This window comes from Poecilia reticulata, linkage group LG7 (assembly GCF_000633615.1).
Source record: "Poecilia reticulata strain Guanapo linkage group LG7, Guppy_female_1.0+MT, whole genome shotgun sequence".
Taxonomy (NCBI): Eukaryota; Metazoa; Chordata; class Actinopteri; order Cyprinodontiformes; family Poeciliidae; genus Poecilia; species Poecilia reticulata.
Window position 1 is genome coordinate 4,874,180 of NC_024337.1, and position 20,139 is coordinate 4,894,318.

The 20,139-nt window shown below is 41.3% G+C and overlaps 2 protein-coding genes across 6 annotated transcripts in view; one reads left to right on the plus strand and one right to left on the minus strand.

Moving 5' to 3' along the window:
* Window positions 1-5,874: 5,874 nt before the first annotated feature.
* On the plus strand, window positions 5,875-14,992 carry si:ch73-70k4.1 (FA core complex associated protein 20). The gene is made up of 4 exons (XM_008412924.2): window positions 5,875-6,357; window positions 7,668-7,821; window positions 8,734-9,212; window positions 11,029-14,992. Exons 1-4 carry the CDS (start codon window positions 6,215-6,217, stop codon window positions 11,099-11,101), a joined length of 849 nt encoding a protein of 282 aa, XP_008411146.1. The 5' UTR covers window positions 5,875-6,214; the 3' UTR covers window positions 11,102-14,992.
* A 454-nt stretch (window positions 14,993-15,446) lies between these two features.
* Window positions 15,447-20,139, minus strand: part of prkcz (protein kinase C, zeta) — a 97,850-nt gene continuing 93,157 nt past the window's right edge. For all 5 annotated transcript variants that reach the window (XM_008412928.2, XM_008412926.2, XM_008412925.2 and 2 more), the window contains one exon: window positions 15,447-18,443. In XM_008412928.2, coding sequence (XP_008411150.1) covers window positions 18,356-18,443 — 88 coding nt within the window. In that variant the 3' untranslated portion in view covers window positions 15,447-18,355. The remainder of the gene's footprint in view (window positions 18,444-20,139) is intronic.

The following is a 20,139-nucleotide window of genomic DNA, read 5'->3' on the forward strand; positions in this document are numbered from 1 at the left end:
GATAGATAGATAGATAGATAGATAGATAGATAGATAGATAGATAGATAGATAGATAGATAGATAGATAGATAGATAGATAGATAGATAGATAGATGCCGTTTCCAACCTTCCGAAGTTCCTCATCACAGCAGTCCTCCCCTGCTACTCTCTCTCTCACCACTCAGCTCCTTCGGACTAGCCAGCAGCAATTAGCAAACATCTGATTGAATTGTGCAAGAATTGGGCTCATTATAGGAGTTATTGCTGGTAAAAACATTGTTAAGAAAGTTAATAGAGGAGCGCACAAGAGGAAGATGACGACAACGATCAATTTCTTTAAGATAAAAAAAAGGAGCCTGTTACAGGTACTGTTTGGAAAAAGCATTTTCCAAAGTATTTAATTTAAGTAAAAGAAATCTTTTAAGTGTATCTCATGTTATAATGTATATACCTGCGGCCTACATATGTACTCTGTGTTCCCTTTTAAAGTCAGTGGGTGGAGCTTAAATTAGGTGCGCTCAAAAATCAGGAAACTATGGCGACTCAAAGTTTATCTGATGACTTTTGTGTTCCAGTCTGAAAGCAAAACAGTCTGGTGAATAAGTCACCAAAACGTTTATTTACAGTTTTTCATTCTTCAAGTTTTGTCAAATCAGATAAAAAAAGAAAAGACTTTTGAAATGGGAAATAAAARRGATTAAATAGAAATCCTTGAGCTGTCTCTCCAGTGATGGAGGAAGATAAGTGTGAAAGGTTTTTCAATGTTTACAAATAAAAAATAAAAAATAAATTATGTTTTTTTGTTTTGTTGGCCAGAAGGCAAAGGAGTTTAGAGCAAAGCTTATCTATTCTTCAGATGGTTTGGTAGATACACGGGTCACACTTTTCCCCAGAACTGTAAATATTTAAACAGTGCAGTTACACTTTTGGAATTAGTCCAAGTATTTGTTACTTTTCAGAAGGACTTTTGTAATTCCTTTGAGTTATGAAGTCCAACAACTGTAAAAGCCTTCAGCTGATCCAAAACACTGCAACAAGAGTTCTGATGGAAATTTTAAAAAGACATAATATTTCTCCTGTTTTAGCTCCCCTTCACTGCCTCCTTGTTGCATCTATAACAGAATTTAAGATTCTCCTTCACACTCATAATCAAGCTCTTAATAATCCACCTCCATCATGTATCAGAGATCTGATTGGTCTACCTGATCTTAACACAGCACGTTGCTTTCAGACTGCAGGTTTTACTGCTGGTTCCCAGAATTTCAAAAAGTACAACAGGAGGTGAGTTCTCAGGCTCCTCTCCTGTTTGACCAGCTCCCAGCTTTAGTCAGTGAGGCAGAAACCCATCTACTTTTAATACTAGGCTTAAAACTTTCCTTTTTGATCAAGATAAGAGTTAGACTGGCTCAGGTTATCCTGAGTTATTTCTGTAGTTATGCTGATGCAGGCTTAGGCTGCTGGAGGACAAACTGAACGTTTTCTCACGTTGTTACATTCTCTTAGTGCTCTCTCAGTATTCTTCTCATCTTTATTTGTTCCCTTCTCACCTTTGTTTTACCAGGATAAAAACTAATTGAGATTAAAAACCTCTTTCTCAAGGGAGTCCTGGCCAAGAGCAGCATATCTGCCCTTAATGAAGCCATTACCTTTATGTTCTCTCTCTGGTTTTCTCTTTATAAAAGTTACATCCAGCCCAGCATTTATACTTACATGTGGCACCTTCCTGGAAAGGACCATTAGCTGAGCTATTGCTGCCAATAACTTCATGTTCTCTCTCTATAGGTGATGGACTTGGCCAATGTGGTCTCTAAAATGAAAACTTGTTGCCACCAGCGGTTTGTCTTCTGTTTTTCACCCCGTAGATTTTACTACAGCCTCAGAGCTTGTTTGTTTAGCTGTGTTTCTCTCCCAGCTGAGGTCACTGAAGAGCTGCTGCCATTTATGTTTTACAGTTTCTTTATTAACATAGAAAGTGTTCCTGGATCAGTGTGTCTGTGTGTTAGTTTGTTTGTGTGGATGCTCTGTCTTCTCAAATCCACACCAGCTGTGGCAGATGGTCGATTACACTGAGTCAGGTTCTGGTTCTGCTGGAGGTTTCTTCCTGTGAAAGGGTAGTTTTCCTTTCTACTGTTGCTACATGAGGGATTGCTGCAAAGACATTATGTTAATGTTTTTGACTAAACTTTTTCACCAATTGACTTAATAAACTGAATCTGAGAGTTTCTGCAACTATAACTGGGATTTATGTAAATCACTTTGAATTTGTCTTCATGAATGGATTGAATACTGTCATGTATTCCTTTGTTCATTATTTTGTCAAAACCTTTCAAATTGTATTTGCAGTTTTTATAAGTTGATTTGGATCATATTGACAGTTTAAACAAATTATATGGAGATAATTATTTGTTTTACTGTATGTATTTTGAGTTTCAATTCATTTTAATTCACGTTCAATTTAGGCTCACTTTCAATACAACATTTTTCAGTACATTTATTTCAGATAACATTTTCAGTACAATTATGTTTTTCATGACAATATTTCGCCTTAGTGTCAATATTTTTTTTCAGATTTTTTTTAAGCTGCTGTCATGTTAACCCCATAATGCCCAGGCGTTATGGGCATTATGGGGTATGGAGGACAGAGGAGACTATTGCCACATGTAGAACCTGCAGCTCCTTCAGTCTTGCACTCGGTCTCCTGGGAGCCTCACTCATCTTTTCATCGGCCCGTCATGTCGGCAGGACTGTGAGCAGGTCAGATTAGTGTTCTCTCTCATCTAATCCAACGGTTACGTAAAATAAATTCAAATATCCAATCTTCATGTCTCAGTCTCAAATCCATTGCCTTTCCAGCTCTCATCCTTCTCTCGTCTTCCTGGTTGCCATCTTCTTCACTTTAGAGCATTTTTCTGGAACAATTGGTAAGTGTGGGGATTTCTTATTCTGGTCTGGTGGTGTGTGTTTGACTGATTTCCTTGGTCATTTGCTGATGATATCGCCAAAATTTCTAAAGAAATAGAACTGCTAAAATAACTTTTTAAAGACATTTATGAGCATGCCTCAGCCTGCACCACAATAAAAGGTCTTATCAACCCCACTGGCCTTTCTCCAACCTCTGTCCATCTGCAGTTGTTTATGATCCTATATTGTAGACTTCGTCAGCAGTATTCCTTCCTCTAAAAATCAAGTCATTTTTAGACAGTTTCTGTAAGGTCTGCCGTCTTGCTGCTGTGATGAAACTCCTCTCTGCTGCTGAACCCACTGAGGCCTAACCACTTTCAACTCTCATCCAACTTTCATTTATTGATCAGGATTTCGATATTTTGGGGGAGTTAGGGGTCCTGTCATGATCCACAGGTGTTTGGTGGTATTTTGTCATCCCTCTCTTTATGTACGCTCTTTGATCTTGCCATTTTAGTTTATTCCTTTTGTTTTGGTTCTGTTATTCATCTGACTTGTCCCATTGCACTCATGTTCTCTCATATGAGTGTCATTCTTTTCCGGTGTTAGTTTCTCTGTTTTCCTTTCACCTTCCCTCAGTCTGTCAGTCTGTATCCGTCACCTCCACCTGCGTTTTTCACAGTTGTGCCCACTTTTCCCTGATTAGCTCCTGTGGTTCCCTTATCATTTTCGTGATTAATCCATTACCACCTATGTGAATATCTTGTTTTCCTGCAGTTTATTTATTCCGTGAGTATTTTCATAATCTTCGTCGTGTGTTCTATATTTCCGTGTCTGCACTCTGGTCCATCTATAACATCACCAATAAAAACTCTTTTCTTAGCAGCTTTTAGTAAGTAGCCCGAGTCAATGTTTCCAGATAATACTTACCTTAATGATAATGACAACCACTCACCTTTTCTCTTCATGTCCATAAAAAAAGACTCAACGTTCCAATATTTAAAAACTTCCTATATGTGTCCGTTGTTGTTGACTGCTTGAAAGTCTCATACTCAAACATGACACAGTGTCTGTTTTGTCCCTGATAACTTGTCCAATTATTTGTGACAGTATTTAGTGTACCATAGTGAAATGCTTTAGTTGTAATCTTTCACTAATGGATAACTTTGTACCTGTCAGATTCATTTGATGCTTTCTAAGCTCTGCAAACTGTGGCTTTCGTTAAATTAGCAAACATAAGGAAAATTATACAAGATCCGTTGGACTTTAAGGTTTATCAAATTCTTAACAACGGACAGGAAGGTGTGAAATTCAGAAGACTGAACACTGAAACATAAATAGAAGCATTTAAAAGGGTGTGCAGCTTATGCAACCAGGCTACTGCAACTTTTTATTTTTACATTTTTCTCCAGTCATTTCTCTTGATTTTTGCAGGCATTTTAAAAGTATGTATCAGTGTCCCATGTCTTATTCTTCTTACTGTGCAAAAATGTGGGGAAGTTCAAGGTGTGTTAATACAGTTTTCACCTTATTGTTACCATTTTGAATCATTTCATTGGTGCTAAAATCTTACCTTCTGTCAAATTTTGTGATCTTAGGTCTTTTTTTTAAAGCATTGACTAAACAAAAAAACAAATAGACGCCGTCTTTGTGAGGCTGCAGATTTAATTTTGGTTGTTATGCATCGGTTTTCTGTCAAAAGACAAATGGAGCTGTGTCTTTTTTCACTTTCCTCTGCATTCAGCAGGTACGTTTGCAATTTCTGCAGAGGCATCTTCACTTCCCTGGTCTCCATGACAGCAGGCGACAACACAGCATCACTTGCAGCGTGTGATGTAAGGTTTCTTTCCAGGCGCCAGCAGGATTTTTCCCAGTGTAGCGCTGCAGACCACAACCCTGGCCCAGTCCTCTGCTTTTGTGTTTTTTTCCCCAATGTGACACAAAAAGAAAGATTGTGCAACATGGTCAGTTCAGAAAACGACTCGCTGCAGTCCTCATGTTATGGTGCAGAAGTTCAGAAAAGGAAGGAATAGTAACCATAAACATAATTCAAGATTTGCACACATTATTCCCCCCCACCACCTCCCCCCTCTTTCATTTCTATGATGTTCTCTTTTCCTTCCTTTCACTCCAGCTTTCCCTTGTCTTTTTTTCCATTGCATAATTACAGCTGCTCTCCGTTGGTCGTCCCTCTGGCCAAAAGCTTAAAAGACTCAGAAAGTCCCACCAACACTATGACTTCAACTTTCCACTTTACGTGTGTCCTTGCAGAGGGAACAAAGCCCCATCATAACAGTTAGCATACTTGTATGATGTAACCTGCTGTGCTTTGCGCTAAGTAGAAATCCTTGTGCAGGACTGACATAATTTTGTTAGAGCATTAAAAGTAAGAGTCAGGGATTAAATGATACTGTACAATCAAACTGTGGAACAGAGAACGCTGCTTATCCTGTCGTTTCATGCTTTAAGGCACAACCAAATCACAAATCCTTTCATTGATTGCATTACCATTGCAAAGTTTGGTTTACATGCTGTGCAACACTATTCCGTTTTCTTAAAGTCAGAGTCCAGCTTTGTTCAGTTCCTCTGGTGTCACTGGCATGCCAAGGTGGAGAACAACATCTGATTACAATGGTTAAAGGAAGATAAATGAATCAGATTTGAACTTTTTCCAATTCTGGGTGCAGGCATGTCTTCAAATCCAGCCCTCTAAGATGTGTCCCTGGTTCAACATGCTTCAATCAAATATCTGCATTACCTCTTCAACCTCATCATTCGACTCAGGTGTGTTGAAGCAGAGACACCTGTAGGAGATTATATATATATATATAGAGAGAGAGAGAGAGAGAGAGAGAGAGAGAGATATCCTTGTGCATATTTTTTTTTTTATTGAAAAATATTCTGAATGCACTTGGGGCATTAAGGATAAAGGGGGCAGGGGCTCAAGCCCCCTATGCCTATTATTCTGCACGTGCCTGCGATGTTTTGTTCACATTTAAGACGAGATGATAGTTAATAAATGTGCCATATCCGCCCGGCACATTTATTGTTACAAATTGTCATTTCATTGAGAGTTAAACAAAGCAGATGACAAGTCAGCAATGAGTTTTTGGGAAGTAAGAGGCGATTGAAGCGCTGCCCCGGCCTACCTTCATCACCAGTAGGTTTACTTCCAGCCTGCCTCTTCGTAATAGTTTTACTTTCACCTGATTGGACAGACCATCTCTAMTGACAACCTACTGAAGCTTCTGATTGGATACTGTTAAATGACGTATAACACCGGAAAAGCTCGTCTCAAAGTTCGGCGCGGAAACCAAGAAGTAATGAAACGAGATGGCTGAAAACGGCTCAAAGTCTAAACTGAAACGGAAGAGGAGTTCCGTGGAGGAGCCGAAGTCTGGACTCGGTTCTCGAGGAACAGCGGAGAGGAGCGGCGCAGCTCCGCTGTCCAGAGACGGAGCAGCACATCCTGACAGGTCAGGCTCTTTATGGCGTCTGGACATTCAGGAGGAACAACTTCCAAGGCGAACTAAACGTCTCAGGTGTTTACAGCATGCTCCGGAATCAGAACACGTTCCGTTCCCACTCTTCTGGTTCACCGCACTGCTGATTGGTTATTCCGGATGAGTTTTAATCCATGTTGCATTCAGGTTCACTCYGTAAGGAAGGATATATGGTTTCCTGACATGTTGAGTATCAGAGAAATGCTCTGGTCAAAATACAGCAGCAGAAGCTTCGAGTTATTTTCTGTCCATGTTTTAAGCTGTTTYTCTCCATCCTTTCTTTTATCTGGATACCAATCCATAATGTTAAATAACTGCAACATTAGTAATTTATAAAGGACATTAATATGCCAAGATTTTTTTATTATTATTTATTGTTGAGGGGTGGGTGTATTGTACTCTGTCATAATAAACCTTCATCGAGGGTCGGTTTGCCAAGTGGAGAAAAAACAATGCTAAGGAACAGTATCTTTACAGTCCAGGAAATAAGTCTTTKCATKTTGTGGATAGTATAGCTCAACCCATTGCTAAATGATTAATAAAAAATATAAAATATGTCATGTTCTTTCCAATTAATTTGACTGCTCAGTCTAGAAAACTGTTGATCAAAAGCATTTTAAATGACTAATGACAGTTTGGAGGAAAAAGACATTCATGGTGGCCAGTTGGCTGCTGTTTTATGCCATTTATGGGCGACAATGAATGAATACCTTACAAGATGCTGTCTGACAGAATGATTCACTTTATCATTTTTACAGCGCCGAAAGCTTGCAAGGCTTGTTGTCAGTCAAGTTTTTTTCATGTTAACTGAAAAAGACGAGGTCTAAAATGCGGCGTTATTTTTTTTGAAGTTTGATTCAGTGGCAGTCTGTCACCTCCACCTGGCTCAGAACCTGCTTCTGTTTCTGCAAAGCAGCCAGATTTCAGTGTCTACTCTTAATATATTCAGAAGATATTCAGCATCTCTCTCTCTCTTGCGCTTTTTTTATTCTTTTATTTTACAAAAGGAGTCACAGAGCACCAGATCAAAGAGGAGCCTCATAAATAATTTAATGTCTAGATTAAAAATGCATTGAAAATCATTTTTATAACGGGGAAGACAACAMATTAAAATTATAGTCCTTTTTTTCTTTTTCTTTCTCGTATAACTTCACAAATCTGTTGAAGTGTATCTCATATATACTTGTTAAAAGTGCTGGGAAGTATTCATCATCGGGCTTGATGCAGAAAGRGCTCAGTTAGCTCAGTAATGCTGAGGAACAGAGTGTGTGAGCTGCTTTCAGGTGTCGGCCGCCTGCAGCAGCAGCAGCATGGTGGAACATGTCGCAGCCCCCCGCTGTGGAGAGCCTGTGGGCGTTCACACTGATGTCTGCTCTGCCACACCTGCAGAACCAGCTCTGGGACCCGGTTCCTGATCTTCCCCTTCCTCCTGCTGCGGTAAGTTACCCGAAAGCTGCTCCTGCGGAGAATACAACCGGCTTCGAAAATATTCACCAACATGCTGCGTTAAAAGTCCAAAATCAGACATGCACTGGTTCACGTCGGTTCAGGCTGTTTTTACAGCACCAATTCACAACAAATGTCATCTGGAAGTATCATTCAATCACATGCATTTCTTCTGATCCTCTGTCAGACAGTCCATTAGGTTTTCTATCTAAGGAAGCCCAGCAGGTCATTGACTTGCAAACAGTAGACGAYGGCTTGTGTCGTCTTGTTGACTTTGCAGCAATCCCTCACACTGAGAATGCATGTAGCGACATTGGAGAGGGGGAAAAACTCCACTTCTTTAACAGRAAGAAACCTCCAGCAGATCCAGAACCGACCGGGCTCAGTAGGACCAGCCATCTGCCAAAACCAACCGGGGCTTTGAGAAGACAGAGCAGATGCACAAAAAAAAGAAAAGAAAGAGAAGTGATCCAGGAGTGTTTTCTATGCTGGGTTTCCTCTAGAAGACGTCCCTGCTGTGGGTTTAATCTTTATGTTGGAGCTCTGTTTGTTCACAAACACATCTCAGCAAATCAGTCATCACTGCCAATTCAACTCCACTCCCTCTATTCACATATTTCAGTGCATCCCGTTGTAAACAACAACCTGTGACTCAGAACTGTAAGACGTGGAAAGTAGATTAATTGCTTTGTCACTGGTTTGCATTTCAACCATACAGTTTCTGTGGYCTGATTGGCTGAGGTCTCCTGAGTGACTGCTTCATGAAAACAGTGGAGGCGCAGTGGTCTCAGGACAGGATGATCGTTTTTGGTGTGTTTGCCTGAATGATGACAGCAATAGATGGCTTGTCTTAAATTTTATAAACCTAATAAGACTTTTTTTTWAATTTTGTATTCCATTTAGAGACCTGCCACAGYAAAGGTAGAGGAGCAGTGGACGTATGATCTCTTCAGTGACGCTCCTCCCTTTCCAGAAGACGACCCACTCACCCCGGGGCTTCCATCAGACCCAGACCCTCAGAGAGCATCTTCTCCCCAGGAGATTGCCCCAGTCCAGACCAGGCCTTCTGGAAAGTCATCCAACAAAGGGCCGTCATCTGACAGCAGACAGAGTCCTGAACAGCGAGCTGAACCTCCCAGAGCCTTCAGCAGGACTCAGAACTGGGAGAAGGCAGCTCCGTCTTCAGCAGGAGAGCCGAGGGTCGGAGGAGAACAAGAACAGTGGAGCGGACGGCTTCTAGTCGAGTCGCCGGAGGTTTCCAAACCATCGGTTTCCAAACCATCGGTTTCTCCAGACGGCGAGGAGGAGGAGCAGAATGCTAGCAAACATGAAGAAGGAGCTCTGCAGAGCTGCCCCATGTGTCTTCATGTGTTCCCTTCTGGGTAAGAGCTGCTCATCTCTCACTTTCTCTCTTCTTTTCACACTAAAGTGAAACGGTAGCGTTCTTTCCCGTTAGTCCTCACGAGTGGCAGAGGGCAGCTCTGGAAAATACCCGGCGAAATAACGACAGTCGCCTATTCAGCACAAACGTGTTGTTTGCTTTATGTCTGAATGTGGATAGATTCTGAAAAGTGACACGTTTACAGTTTCTCTGAGTTTGGCCAAAATATTTGCAACTTTGTGCCTTAATCTGGGGTCTCTGTGGATAAGAGGAGGATGAAAAATCTTGTAGGTGTATCCAGAAAGCGGGAACATTTCTGTCTAGTAACAGCATAAGCGATGATGTCAGCCCAATCCGGTAGAACAACAATATTATATCACTAACATATTTATATTATAATACTAATAGATTTATTAGTATGTGTGAATTTTATGACTTCTGTTTCCTGAGCTGTCACTTGCATCTACTTGTATTACTTATGCGTCTTTAAATTGCCGCACGGGGACAAATAAAGTTATTTGAATTGAAATTTGAAGTGATCGGAAACAGATCTGACATTGGATCAGCTGACCACCAGTCGGGAATGGTGAAGCTGCAAAGTCACCAGTGGATTTGTGTTTCTCACCAGTTCATGTGACGTCGCCTTTGCCTGCTGCGTTCACACACAAGCTGACTACGTGGGATGAAAACTAACAGTGCAGTGCACCACTGAGTGATGGTGCTGGCGTTTAGTTCAGGCTCACTCTTACCAGTAAAAATCCGCTGTGTGCGGGAAACCTTTTGGATCAAGTCCTGAGAGAAAAACCAGACGAGAGTTTTCGGTCTGGGCGAGCCGGATGAATCAGGACGGCGCATGGCGAGGAAACTGGAAGTCCAGCAGCAGCTAAAGTTCAGAGGCAAACTCTGCATTTAAATAACKAGTAGATTTTAGCTGTCAGTGGATTTGTAGACGGAAATTCAAAGTAAAAGTCAGACAACAAGCTACCGTGTCTGAAACATCCTGTTGATGATGAAGATGCTGCTCATGATTGAAGCGCGAGTCGTCCTGTTGGGGTGGGGGTGGTGAACACGCCTCATTATTTGTGCACGCGTCATTTTTCTGACTCTGGTAATATTAATAAGTCAAATCCTGAGAGTATTCCCATMAAGTAAAATTACATTTCCATCTAAGCCTGTGGAATTAATTGCTCTTAGTTTATTGAGCTGAACTATGCTGCAAGGACCCATTATTGTTGAGATTCATGATGTTGCGTTGTACAGTATGACTTGTTCCAACTAAAGCCTTCTAGGAACGACAAACCCCCCAGAGTCGAAGCGGCGCTCGGTCTGCTCATGCTGAAAGACGGTTGTTAGAAACTACATGAGCTCACTGTCCGTCACGTCCCTGCAGGGTTTTATTACGACTCGCGGAGCAAATTCTGATCGGGTAGTGATTGATGTTAGTGGCTCTGTTTACGGTCACCATGTGTCCTTTTAGCATCCCCAGCTGGTGCTGATGGGTCCTGCTCCAAATACTGATACAMATCCTGTCTGACACCGATTCAGTCACAGCGGACACAGAATACGCCGACACATCCGCGTCCACGCAGACCCGTCACACTTTCATCACAACCCAGATACTCACCTGTGTACAACAGCGTGCAATGAATRTCCTGCTTTATGTACCCAAAAATGTTCAGTTCTTATTTCATTAGGTTCCTGTAAAGTGTCTAGAGTTTTGTAAAAAAGTGTTGCAGGATGAAATGTGTTGTTTTCTCTTAGTGAGCAGCTTCCTGGTGATCTCGTCCCTCTGAGTGTGATGTTTTCTGGCCCGCCAGGTTCACGCAGATGGAGCGGGACGGCCACCTGGCCCAGTGCCTCTCTGAGCTGAGCGTGGACATGACCTGGTGAGGCGACAGGAAGCTGGCGGCCGTCCTGRGGCTTCAGGCAGCCAGATGCCCTGACAYACTCCAGGACCCGGTCAGCTGGAAGAGGGCGTKGTCAGGTTATTTACTCCACTGACGTAGACTCAACACTCRGGGTCAGAGCTGAGTGTTGAATTGAACTGAGAATCTRATGGACGGCAGAAAACGTGCCCCTCGTGGTTCACACAGCCGCTGAGTGTAGCTGCTTGTTCTTCTCTAAAGGACTTTTGAAAAAGAAACGTTGGCTACAGCCGCACCTTTCAGCTTTTTGACCCACTTAGAGCCGTTTCAGGAAACATAGTTATCTGCATTGAAATCCGAGCTCAGGGAAAGCAGCTGAAAGTCCTTCAGGCCCAGCGCCTGTATCTGATTGGCCTGTAAAGCCAAGGAGATGAGGCGCTTGTTCTATTATTGGATAAATTCATGTTCCACATGTCAGATCTGTAAAACTGGAAATTTTCAACCTCAGTTTTACGCCTCCATTTAAAAAAAAAATAAAAAATCATTTTTTAAGAGAAATTTAAAAGATGTTATTTTTATTCTTGAACCTGTAATTGCAGTCATAAAAGTATTTTTCCAATTTTCACACACAAGTTATAGACATTATAACAATGTCTATAACWTACATTGTCATAATGTCTATGATAAACATGTTCAGCTGCTGTTGCATGGCTCGGGGTGTAATATGTTCTTAAAAACAAAATTGGATGCACATATAAGCAGAGGGTCAGCTTCCAGTGTTGGGATGGTTTTGTCACCATGGTAACATCCTTTAAACCGACTCTGTTTAAAAGATGTTACCATGATTTTTGAAGAATTTCTCAGTCCTTGTAGCCTGTTTATACTTTCACCTCCATCAGAGGCGGTTCAGTTGGACCTTGGAGTGGATTTCTGTAAGAATCAGCATCGTTTGTCTGAATCCACAGTTTAATATGAATGTTTGATTTAAGCCACGTTGGAGGGTTTTCCATTCCAGGATGAACGGTGAGTTCAGGCTCCTACTACACGACCACCATATGACCCTCACCTCCCAAGAAATGAAACTTTTGTCTCATCGCTCCACAGAATATTTTCTGGATGTCTTTGGGTTCGCCTTGTGAAAAATAAACATGCTAAGTATATTGAAAATGGAAAAAAGAAAAAAAAAATGGACAAAACTAACAGAAATAAACAATATTTAAATTTCTGTCAAAGGCAAAAACAAATGTTTTGTGAGGTTCAACCATTTCTTGAAACATTTGTCTTGGCCTAGTTTTTCTTTTAACCCCTCAACTGTCACCCCAAAAACACTTTCATGCAAGTCAATGGGTGGATGAGGAAACCAAACCATCGTCCTCATGACGGGTCAAACAAATCTTTCTCTTAATTACTGATCCGTTTCTTTAATTTTGAGCCGCATCTGCATACACGTTGGAATGTTGGAAGCTCTGCACATTTTCATTGCCTTTCTGCGCTTGACTAAATTATATCATTTTGAAGTATCCAATGCAAGAAATAAGTTTAGTTGGATAAAAACGATCTGATGCATTTATATTTCATATAGTTTTTTTTTCTGAAGCACGTAGAAAGGTTTTCTGCTCATTTCATAAGAGTTTCCCCAGGTCTCTATACAATAACTTTTGTATGGAAATATTTACTATCGCAATAGTTTTTGACATTTTATCTTTCACATGGTCAATGAGTCTTCAATTTGTTTTCCATTCCTATGCTGTTTAACTGTCTCTTTGTTTGTTTGTTGCTAAATTGTACAAATTTTGTTTTGCCATAATTTAGTGATCATTTGTTTTCGTCATTTCTCTAATAATTGTAATTGTCCTTCCATTGTACATAGAAGCTGCTCCACACTGTTACATCAATATAACGTGTCGCCAACACATGAAGTAAACGTTAACAACTTTATATACACCACATTTACTATTTGTCAAAATAAACACAAGTCATGTAGACTTGTGTCCGATTGATTTAATGCAGTAAATCATTATTCGCATCATTTATTTGAACATGGTGAAAGTGTGTTTCACGAAAATATTTTAAAATTCATTGATATGGAAATGTACACCGCAGGGTAAAATGAAGTCAGATGATCTGTAAAGAAGTGATTCGGCTCTGCTGTGAGGTTGAGTTCACAGCGATCACCCTCTTCCTGTTAATCAAGGTAATTAGCTGAGTAATTGGAAAGCGCTTTTATACCAACATGGTTTGTGTTCGCGTGTGACAGACATACTTCACGGTGAACTTTCATGTCAAGGCGAGTTTTACTCGGTGATCCCTCATCAACTGACAAATTGACTCTGTAAGGTGCTTTTTTTTTTTTTTTTTTTTTAAATCAGATCATCTGCCTCACACGGAGAACAAGTGGTCAAAGCTCAGCGCTGCTGCTGGGAACCATTACTGAACTGGAACATGCAGGAAGTCATTCCAAACAACAGGATCAAGTCCTGCCATCGTGGCTTTAGGAAGCGGCACCGCATGCTTTCTCAGGAGGACTTCCTTGATGCAATCAGCCGGGCCGTCTTTTTCTTTTCTTTTTCTTTTTTTTTTAACCACTCGGTGTTATGTTATCGATTTGAGTTTGATTGTCCTACTTTACACTCGTGATTGAACCGGAGTGTGTGTAACTGGATCTGAACGGGGAGGAACTGGACTGATTTGGATTTGTTATTCTTGCATTTGGTCGAGAGATGTTCATCAAACTGAAATATAAAATGCTAAGCTATACACTGAGCTCCTTTAAATCAAGGCTAAAACCCGTTTACGTTGTTACTTTTATCATTAAATGGAGGAATAAGGTTGATGGCATTTGACAAAGTGCTTTTTTATTTTATAAATGGCCGCTGTTGCATGATTTTATAGTGTAAAGCACTTTGAACTGCCTTATTGCTGAGATGTCCTGTCATAAATGCTAATTAAATGCTAAACAGATGTATCAACCGGAAAACAAAATTTTCTTTGTCAGATATCAGTGTGATAAATTCTCCTGTTTCAGGTCTACTGGCCATATCTAGACTCAATTTCTGTTTGACCTGCGGAATCAACTAATCACTTAAAACCTTTTTGGCCAAAAGCCATCAAGAGGCGTTACGTCGGGCCTCAAACCATGAATTCAGATCTGCATCAGAAAGCATAAAGGAGAATCTCCAGCTGTCAGTTTGTGACTTTCAGTTAAGATGTTGTGACCTTAGACATGCGTTTGAATTAACGAGGTACAACGATGAAATTAAATTGAATTTATTGAACGACCATCAAGCTAATAATTCAGGCTCGGCTGCATTTCTGTCTGATCTCTATTCCTACATCAGTTCTTGGTGTTTTTTGGGGGGAATTTCTGTTCCGTCTTCTCAAACCTCTGAGCCACATTCTGGAGGTTCCTTCCTGTTAAAGGGGAGTTTTTCCTCTTTGCTTTTGCTATATATATATATATATATATATATATATATATATATATACACACATGCACATGGTGTACGATGTTAATTCATCAACTCAATGCAAGCAATTGTCTACTGCCGCTACGTCCAGGAGCGAACACTAAGTCGATGCTCTGCTGGGTTTTTCCACTAATCTGAAGAACCAACTGAGCTAAAAGCATCATTTGATAACCAAGATCAATTGTGTGAATGGATTAAAATAACGTTTGTAAAGTGCCTTCAGAAGAGATTTGTTGTGAATTGGTGCTAAATAAATGAATTGAACTGAATGATTGATCATTTAGGTGGAGGAGCTGAAAAAAGACTGAAAACTCAAGCAAATGACGTGGAAATGTTTTTATATGATGCTGTTGGTTTAATTCTCATAGAGAATCTTGTGCATAAGGCAGCATGGCCTCTTCAGGTTTCTGCTTTCAAACTGATATGAGAAATAAACATTTTGAACACAACTGTATAAACGCTACTTAATTTGTCCCAGTAGATGAACATAAACGTAGTCTACATTAAGCCTTGGGATATCCTTTGTATGCCTGTGTTGGCTTTTAGGTTTCTTGTTACTGTAGAAATATGTAAGTTATGGCAGCATTTATGTGGAAAAGATGCAGATTGGAAGAATTGTGTGTGATATTTTTTTCTTGGCACCGTGAAAATGTACAAACTATTAAAAAGAAACAATCAGGCCTACATTTTGAACTTATTTGGACTAAGCTGACCCAATCATGTGAAGATGCAGATTCATTAATATTCTAGTAGACAGATGAAAATGTCCTTTTCTCTGTATCAAAGAAAGAAAATCAGAGGATGATCTAAGAAGGTTCTTCCCTCGCTGTGTGAATGTAGAGAGTGGTGACGAGCTTTGATGACCGGAGCGTCATTTCCCTGCAAATCAAGAATGGAGCCAGGTCACGGAAAACCAGTATCATTTTAATAATTACACATATTTACAAGGATGTGGTGAAGCAACGGTAAGCAGATTGACCCAGCATTATATTTAATAAAAATCGTGGTCTTATTTCATTCATTTTTCAGTCATTCTTTAAAGTGTTCTGACGTTTGGATTCAAGGACTTCCAGTTCATCCATTGGTCCCTCAGAAAACATGTTATCTGATGTACAAAAAGCTCAACAAAATCGTTTAGAACATGCAGCGGCACGGGTGGAGTTTATCGGGGAGGCTTCCTCTGATCTCCACCAGCATGTTGGTGGAAACCGAAGCACTTCGTTATCTATCCGATCCCACCCTGCAGATTAAGATTCGGAGTCAAGGTGAGCTAATTAATCCTATTATGTCGTTATCAAATTAGCACAGGTCACAGTTCATCTTGTAATTCCCAGCCCACAGAGAGCTCCTCTACCCCCCCGAGGAGATCGACCTCCATCCTCAGAGCTGATATTCACAGATCATTACGGGGTTCCTGAACACAACAGTTCTGCTCCAGGAAAAGTCTGGTGAAAGACAATGGAAGAACCTGGGTGTTTCCAGACTTTAATGTATTAAAAAAAAAAAAGCTCAAATGCCCAACTCAGTAGATCATGTATAAAAATGGACTAGATGCATTAGCCGCTCCAGTTTTTCTTCAACAGAAGAATCATTCATTATCCGTCTCAGAAAAGCAGTCTGTGCTTTTTATGTTCAAAGGAAATATTTGCAACACGAGGAAAACAAAACATCTGAACCTGAAAATGTGACATATTGTCAATGTTGTGATCCCAGCTCAAAGCTCCTGTTTCCAGAAATGTCAGCTGTGAGAGTGGCAGTACGTAGATCAGCTAGAACCCAGATTACCGTTAAACTGCGAAGTGTGCGCCGTGGCTGAGCTGCATGAGGAGGCTGGGCTCTGGACAGTGAGGATGGCTCGGTGTAGAACTGACAACCATCTTCCAGCAGCAGCACCGCTGTCCAACTAGATCAATGGTGCGATCCCTGCTTTAACTAGAAACCTTCTGAGCATTGGACTCAGACAGAAGGACCTTCACAAGAAACCAAAGGCCTGTTGCACAGACTGATGCATTTACATCACACGGGAATCAAAGGTTGAAGAGACAGCTCATGCAGATGATCCAACCAAGCTGGGCCTTGGTTTACCTTCCCAATCCTCTCCTCTCTCTAGTGTCCAGCAGAACGCCACGTAGTTATCCGTATCGACTTCCTCCTGACTCCGCACACAGCCGGTGGAGTTAGAGGTCCGATCTTGAGAAGAGTGTGAAAGGTTTAGGTCAAAGAGCAGAGTGACGCTGATCTATGAATACGGTCTCAATGTTCAGGAAAGCTGACTTCGTTCATCCAGGGTTCAACAGGTTCTAAGCTTCAGGGATCAGCTCAGGTCCAGATGCAGACAGAGGATATAGACCCTGGAACTGAACACAGTGAGCCTGTCACATTTCCAGACGTTTCATTTCTACTTCCACAACCAGTTCTGGTCAGTTTAAGTCATCCGGGTGACAGAACCGCTGATGCAGTCTGTAAGGCAGAACCCAGACAGCCTGAAGGGGAAGCTCAGATCTGGCATCTTGTGATTCTGGTCATAATCCGTCTCTCCTAGCAGCGGTGAGAGTCGGGGGAGAGCATTGAGCTGGGTATGGACTGGGTTTTAGCTCAGCCTTTCTTCACCACAACAGATCGGAGCAGCGGCGGCAGCACTGCAGGCTCCACCCATCCATCTCCTGCTCCATCCTATCAGAACCCTCTGGTAACAGCTTAGGTCATCGTTCGTTTAATTCTACCCAGTTTGGTGAACGAGACCTGTGAATTCAAACTGTGTCTGGCTGATACCAAACAGCCACCGGCTAACGCAACAAGGTTAAACCGTCAGAAGTTAATCTCTAGAAACCTTCTGCTGGCTTTCTATGGTCCACTGCAGATCCAAAGCCCAGCTATATGAGGCTCTGAGCTAAAACTACATCCAGCAAAGCCAACCTTGGTTTGGAGACGGAGACGCATGGCGTCTCACTGTGGAAGTTAGACGAGTGCGGACAATCATCGCTGAGATGTTTTAACACTGAAAACAGGAGGATTGGACTGATCAGCTGGAGCCGGTGGGCGGAGAAGGTCCAGGAGGAGCAATCAGAGACAGAACTCATTTGATCTTTGAGGCACTTTTTAAATAAAAACTACTCTCTCAGACAGAGTCCCACGTTTAGTTAGAGACAATCAGAGAAGATTAAAAAAGAGAGAGAACATTTTGCGGTTGAGAATGAGAATGTGCCAGTCGCATCAACAAAAGGCATCGTCAATTTTGGATTCGTTACCTACGTCGTAACACGCAACAACCTAATTCTTTACGTCGTCATTGTACATTCTTGCTTGGTCCGAGGCGTGGCCTCGTCTACGAGACAGAAAAACAGAAATGAGGACCGGGTGCACCTAAAGTCATCTGAAGCTCTCGGACAGAACTCTGGTCTTCATCCTGGGACGGGTTGAAATGTCTTCACGATGGCAGGCACAGAATGACACACTTCTGCTCTGAAATTACAAAGACGGTCATGCTTTGACTCAAGGATGGAAATAAGCTGAAAAAAGAAAAGGAGAGGAGAACAGAAGGGAAGGGAATGTTCCCGGAGTCCACGGTTTGTTTTCCACTTACAAACTACACAGACAGCAGAGTCTGCCACTCCACAAAACAATCCAAAAGTCCAGGAAGGAAACTCTCCTGTCCCCCCCCACATCCCGCCCGCGTCGCCTTCATGACCGGTGCAGCGAGTTCATCGTCCTCCTCCTCGCCTTCCACTGTTGGCTTGTGTTGGTTTTATTTTTGGCTAAGACGGCAGCTTGGACAGACAGAAGGTGGGCGACAGAGGAAGCTGCTCTCTCCTTCATACAGACTCCTCTGTGGATAGCAGCAGGGGGTTGATGTATTCAAATCCCTCAAACTCTGACTGGTCTATTCTCTTGATGACGTCCCTGAGGAGGAGAAGGAGGGAAAGAAAAAACCTGTTAGAGTTGTTCCAGTAAAAACAAATCAGCTGGCTCTCTTTGGATTTCATTCTGCCATTCTGAACATCAAAAGTTACTAGCCTGCAATTGGAAATATGTCCTGTCTTACAGAAAAAAACTGTTTTGATACCGTGATATAAAAGTTTACGCATCCCGTTAAAATGCTTTATAGTTGGGATATGAATAATAAAATGTAATTTCTAAGCTTTCTTGACCTTTAATGTGATATTTATCTTGAACGATTTCCCTGAAAACTCTGCTAGGGACAAAATCCAATACGTTATGGCAGGCAGCATTCAACTCACCAAAGTGGTAATATTTACTGTTCTACTTTATAAAAGTTCTCTAAATCAGTCATACTGGGAGAAGGTCTCAGGTTCAATATCAGGAGATGTTTGAAATTTTATCAAATTCAGTTCTGAACTCTGGCTCGGTCATTTAAAACTTCCTTCGTCATTTTTGTTCATTTGACTGTATGCCTGGACTCGCTRTGGAGCAGCAAAATGAAATCAAACTTTACATTTCTAGAACTGCTCATAATTTCATCCACCTTAACAAAACCCTGGTTTGATTAGAAGCAAGGGCATGTTGCTGTCACCACGGAGACAGTGTCTTTGGTCACCACAAACTACCAAACTACCTTTTTTTTTTTTTTTAAACCGGGTTCTGAATACTGGTTTCATGTTTCCATGGAGCCATGATGACATCATAGCTCCGCCTCTCTCTATCCCTGCATGCACCTCGCTCTCTCAAACAACAAACGCGCTGTCGTCTACTCCTGCCACAATAATCAATAAATCAATTAATCGCATGATAAATCAAAATAAGCTCAATGATTTCCGTTGACATGATTTTTTATCGTTTATCTCTTTTTTTCTCTCTTTCTACCAAAAACTGGAAGATAAAAGTCTTAAGTTTGGTGATTTGGTGTCAACTATCCCTTCTATTGAAGGACAATTTTGTTTACAAAGACTTTATAGTAAATTTTATTTGTTGTTTTATTTATTTTGGATATTTAAAATGTCTTCCAGTTCCAGTGTCAAAATGTTCATAAAGTTTACTGATCTTTTAGAATGTGCTCTTGAATTATTATTTTGCCATTACCATCATATTACTTAAAAATGGTCTCAAAACAACAATGTTATCGTTTATTGCAATAACTTCTGGGACAATTTATCGTCCAGCAAAATTTGTTATCGTGACAGGTCTAGTGTCGTCCTGTGTTTCCTGTGTCCATCTCTGGCGCCACCGAATGGCCCGGCGTGTCTCTAACGATCAAACCTTGACGGAAACATTTCTAACATTTTGTTTATTACTGTAATCCCAATAGCTTGTTGACTCTTTGTCATCATAAGGGGGAGTTTTCCTCATTGCTGCTCACCCCTTCGGGAGCATATAGACTGCAGGCAGATCTTCGTTTCACTGTTACAAACTCCATTCACATTCTGGATTCACCAAATCAAAGGAGAAGCCAAACTGCTTTGAAACTGACGGCAACAACTTCATAATGGTGCTTGATTTGCGGCGCAGGTGTTACCCTGAACAAGCCGCTCTTCTTTATCGTCTCTCAGCATCTGCGTGCGGTTTGAGCCTGTACCTGCTCTGCTGCACCCTAATGGGCCCATTCTTTCAGCTCACTTCAGAACAAAAAGCCATAAATTTC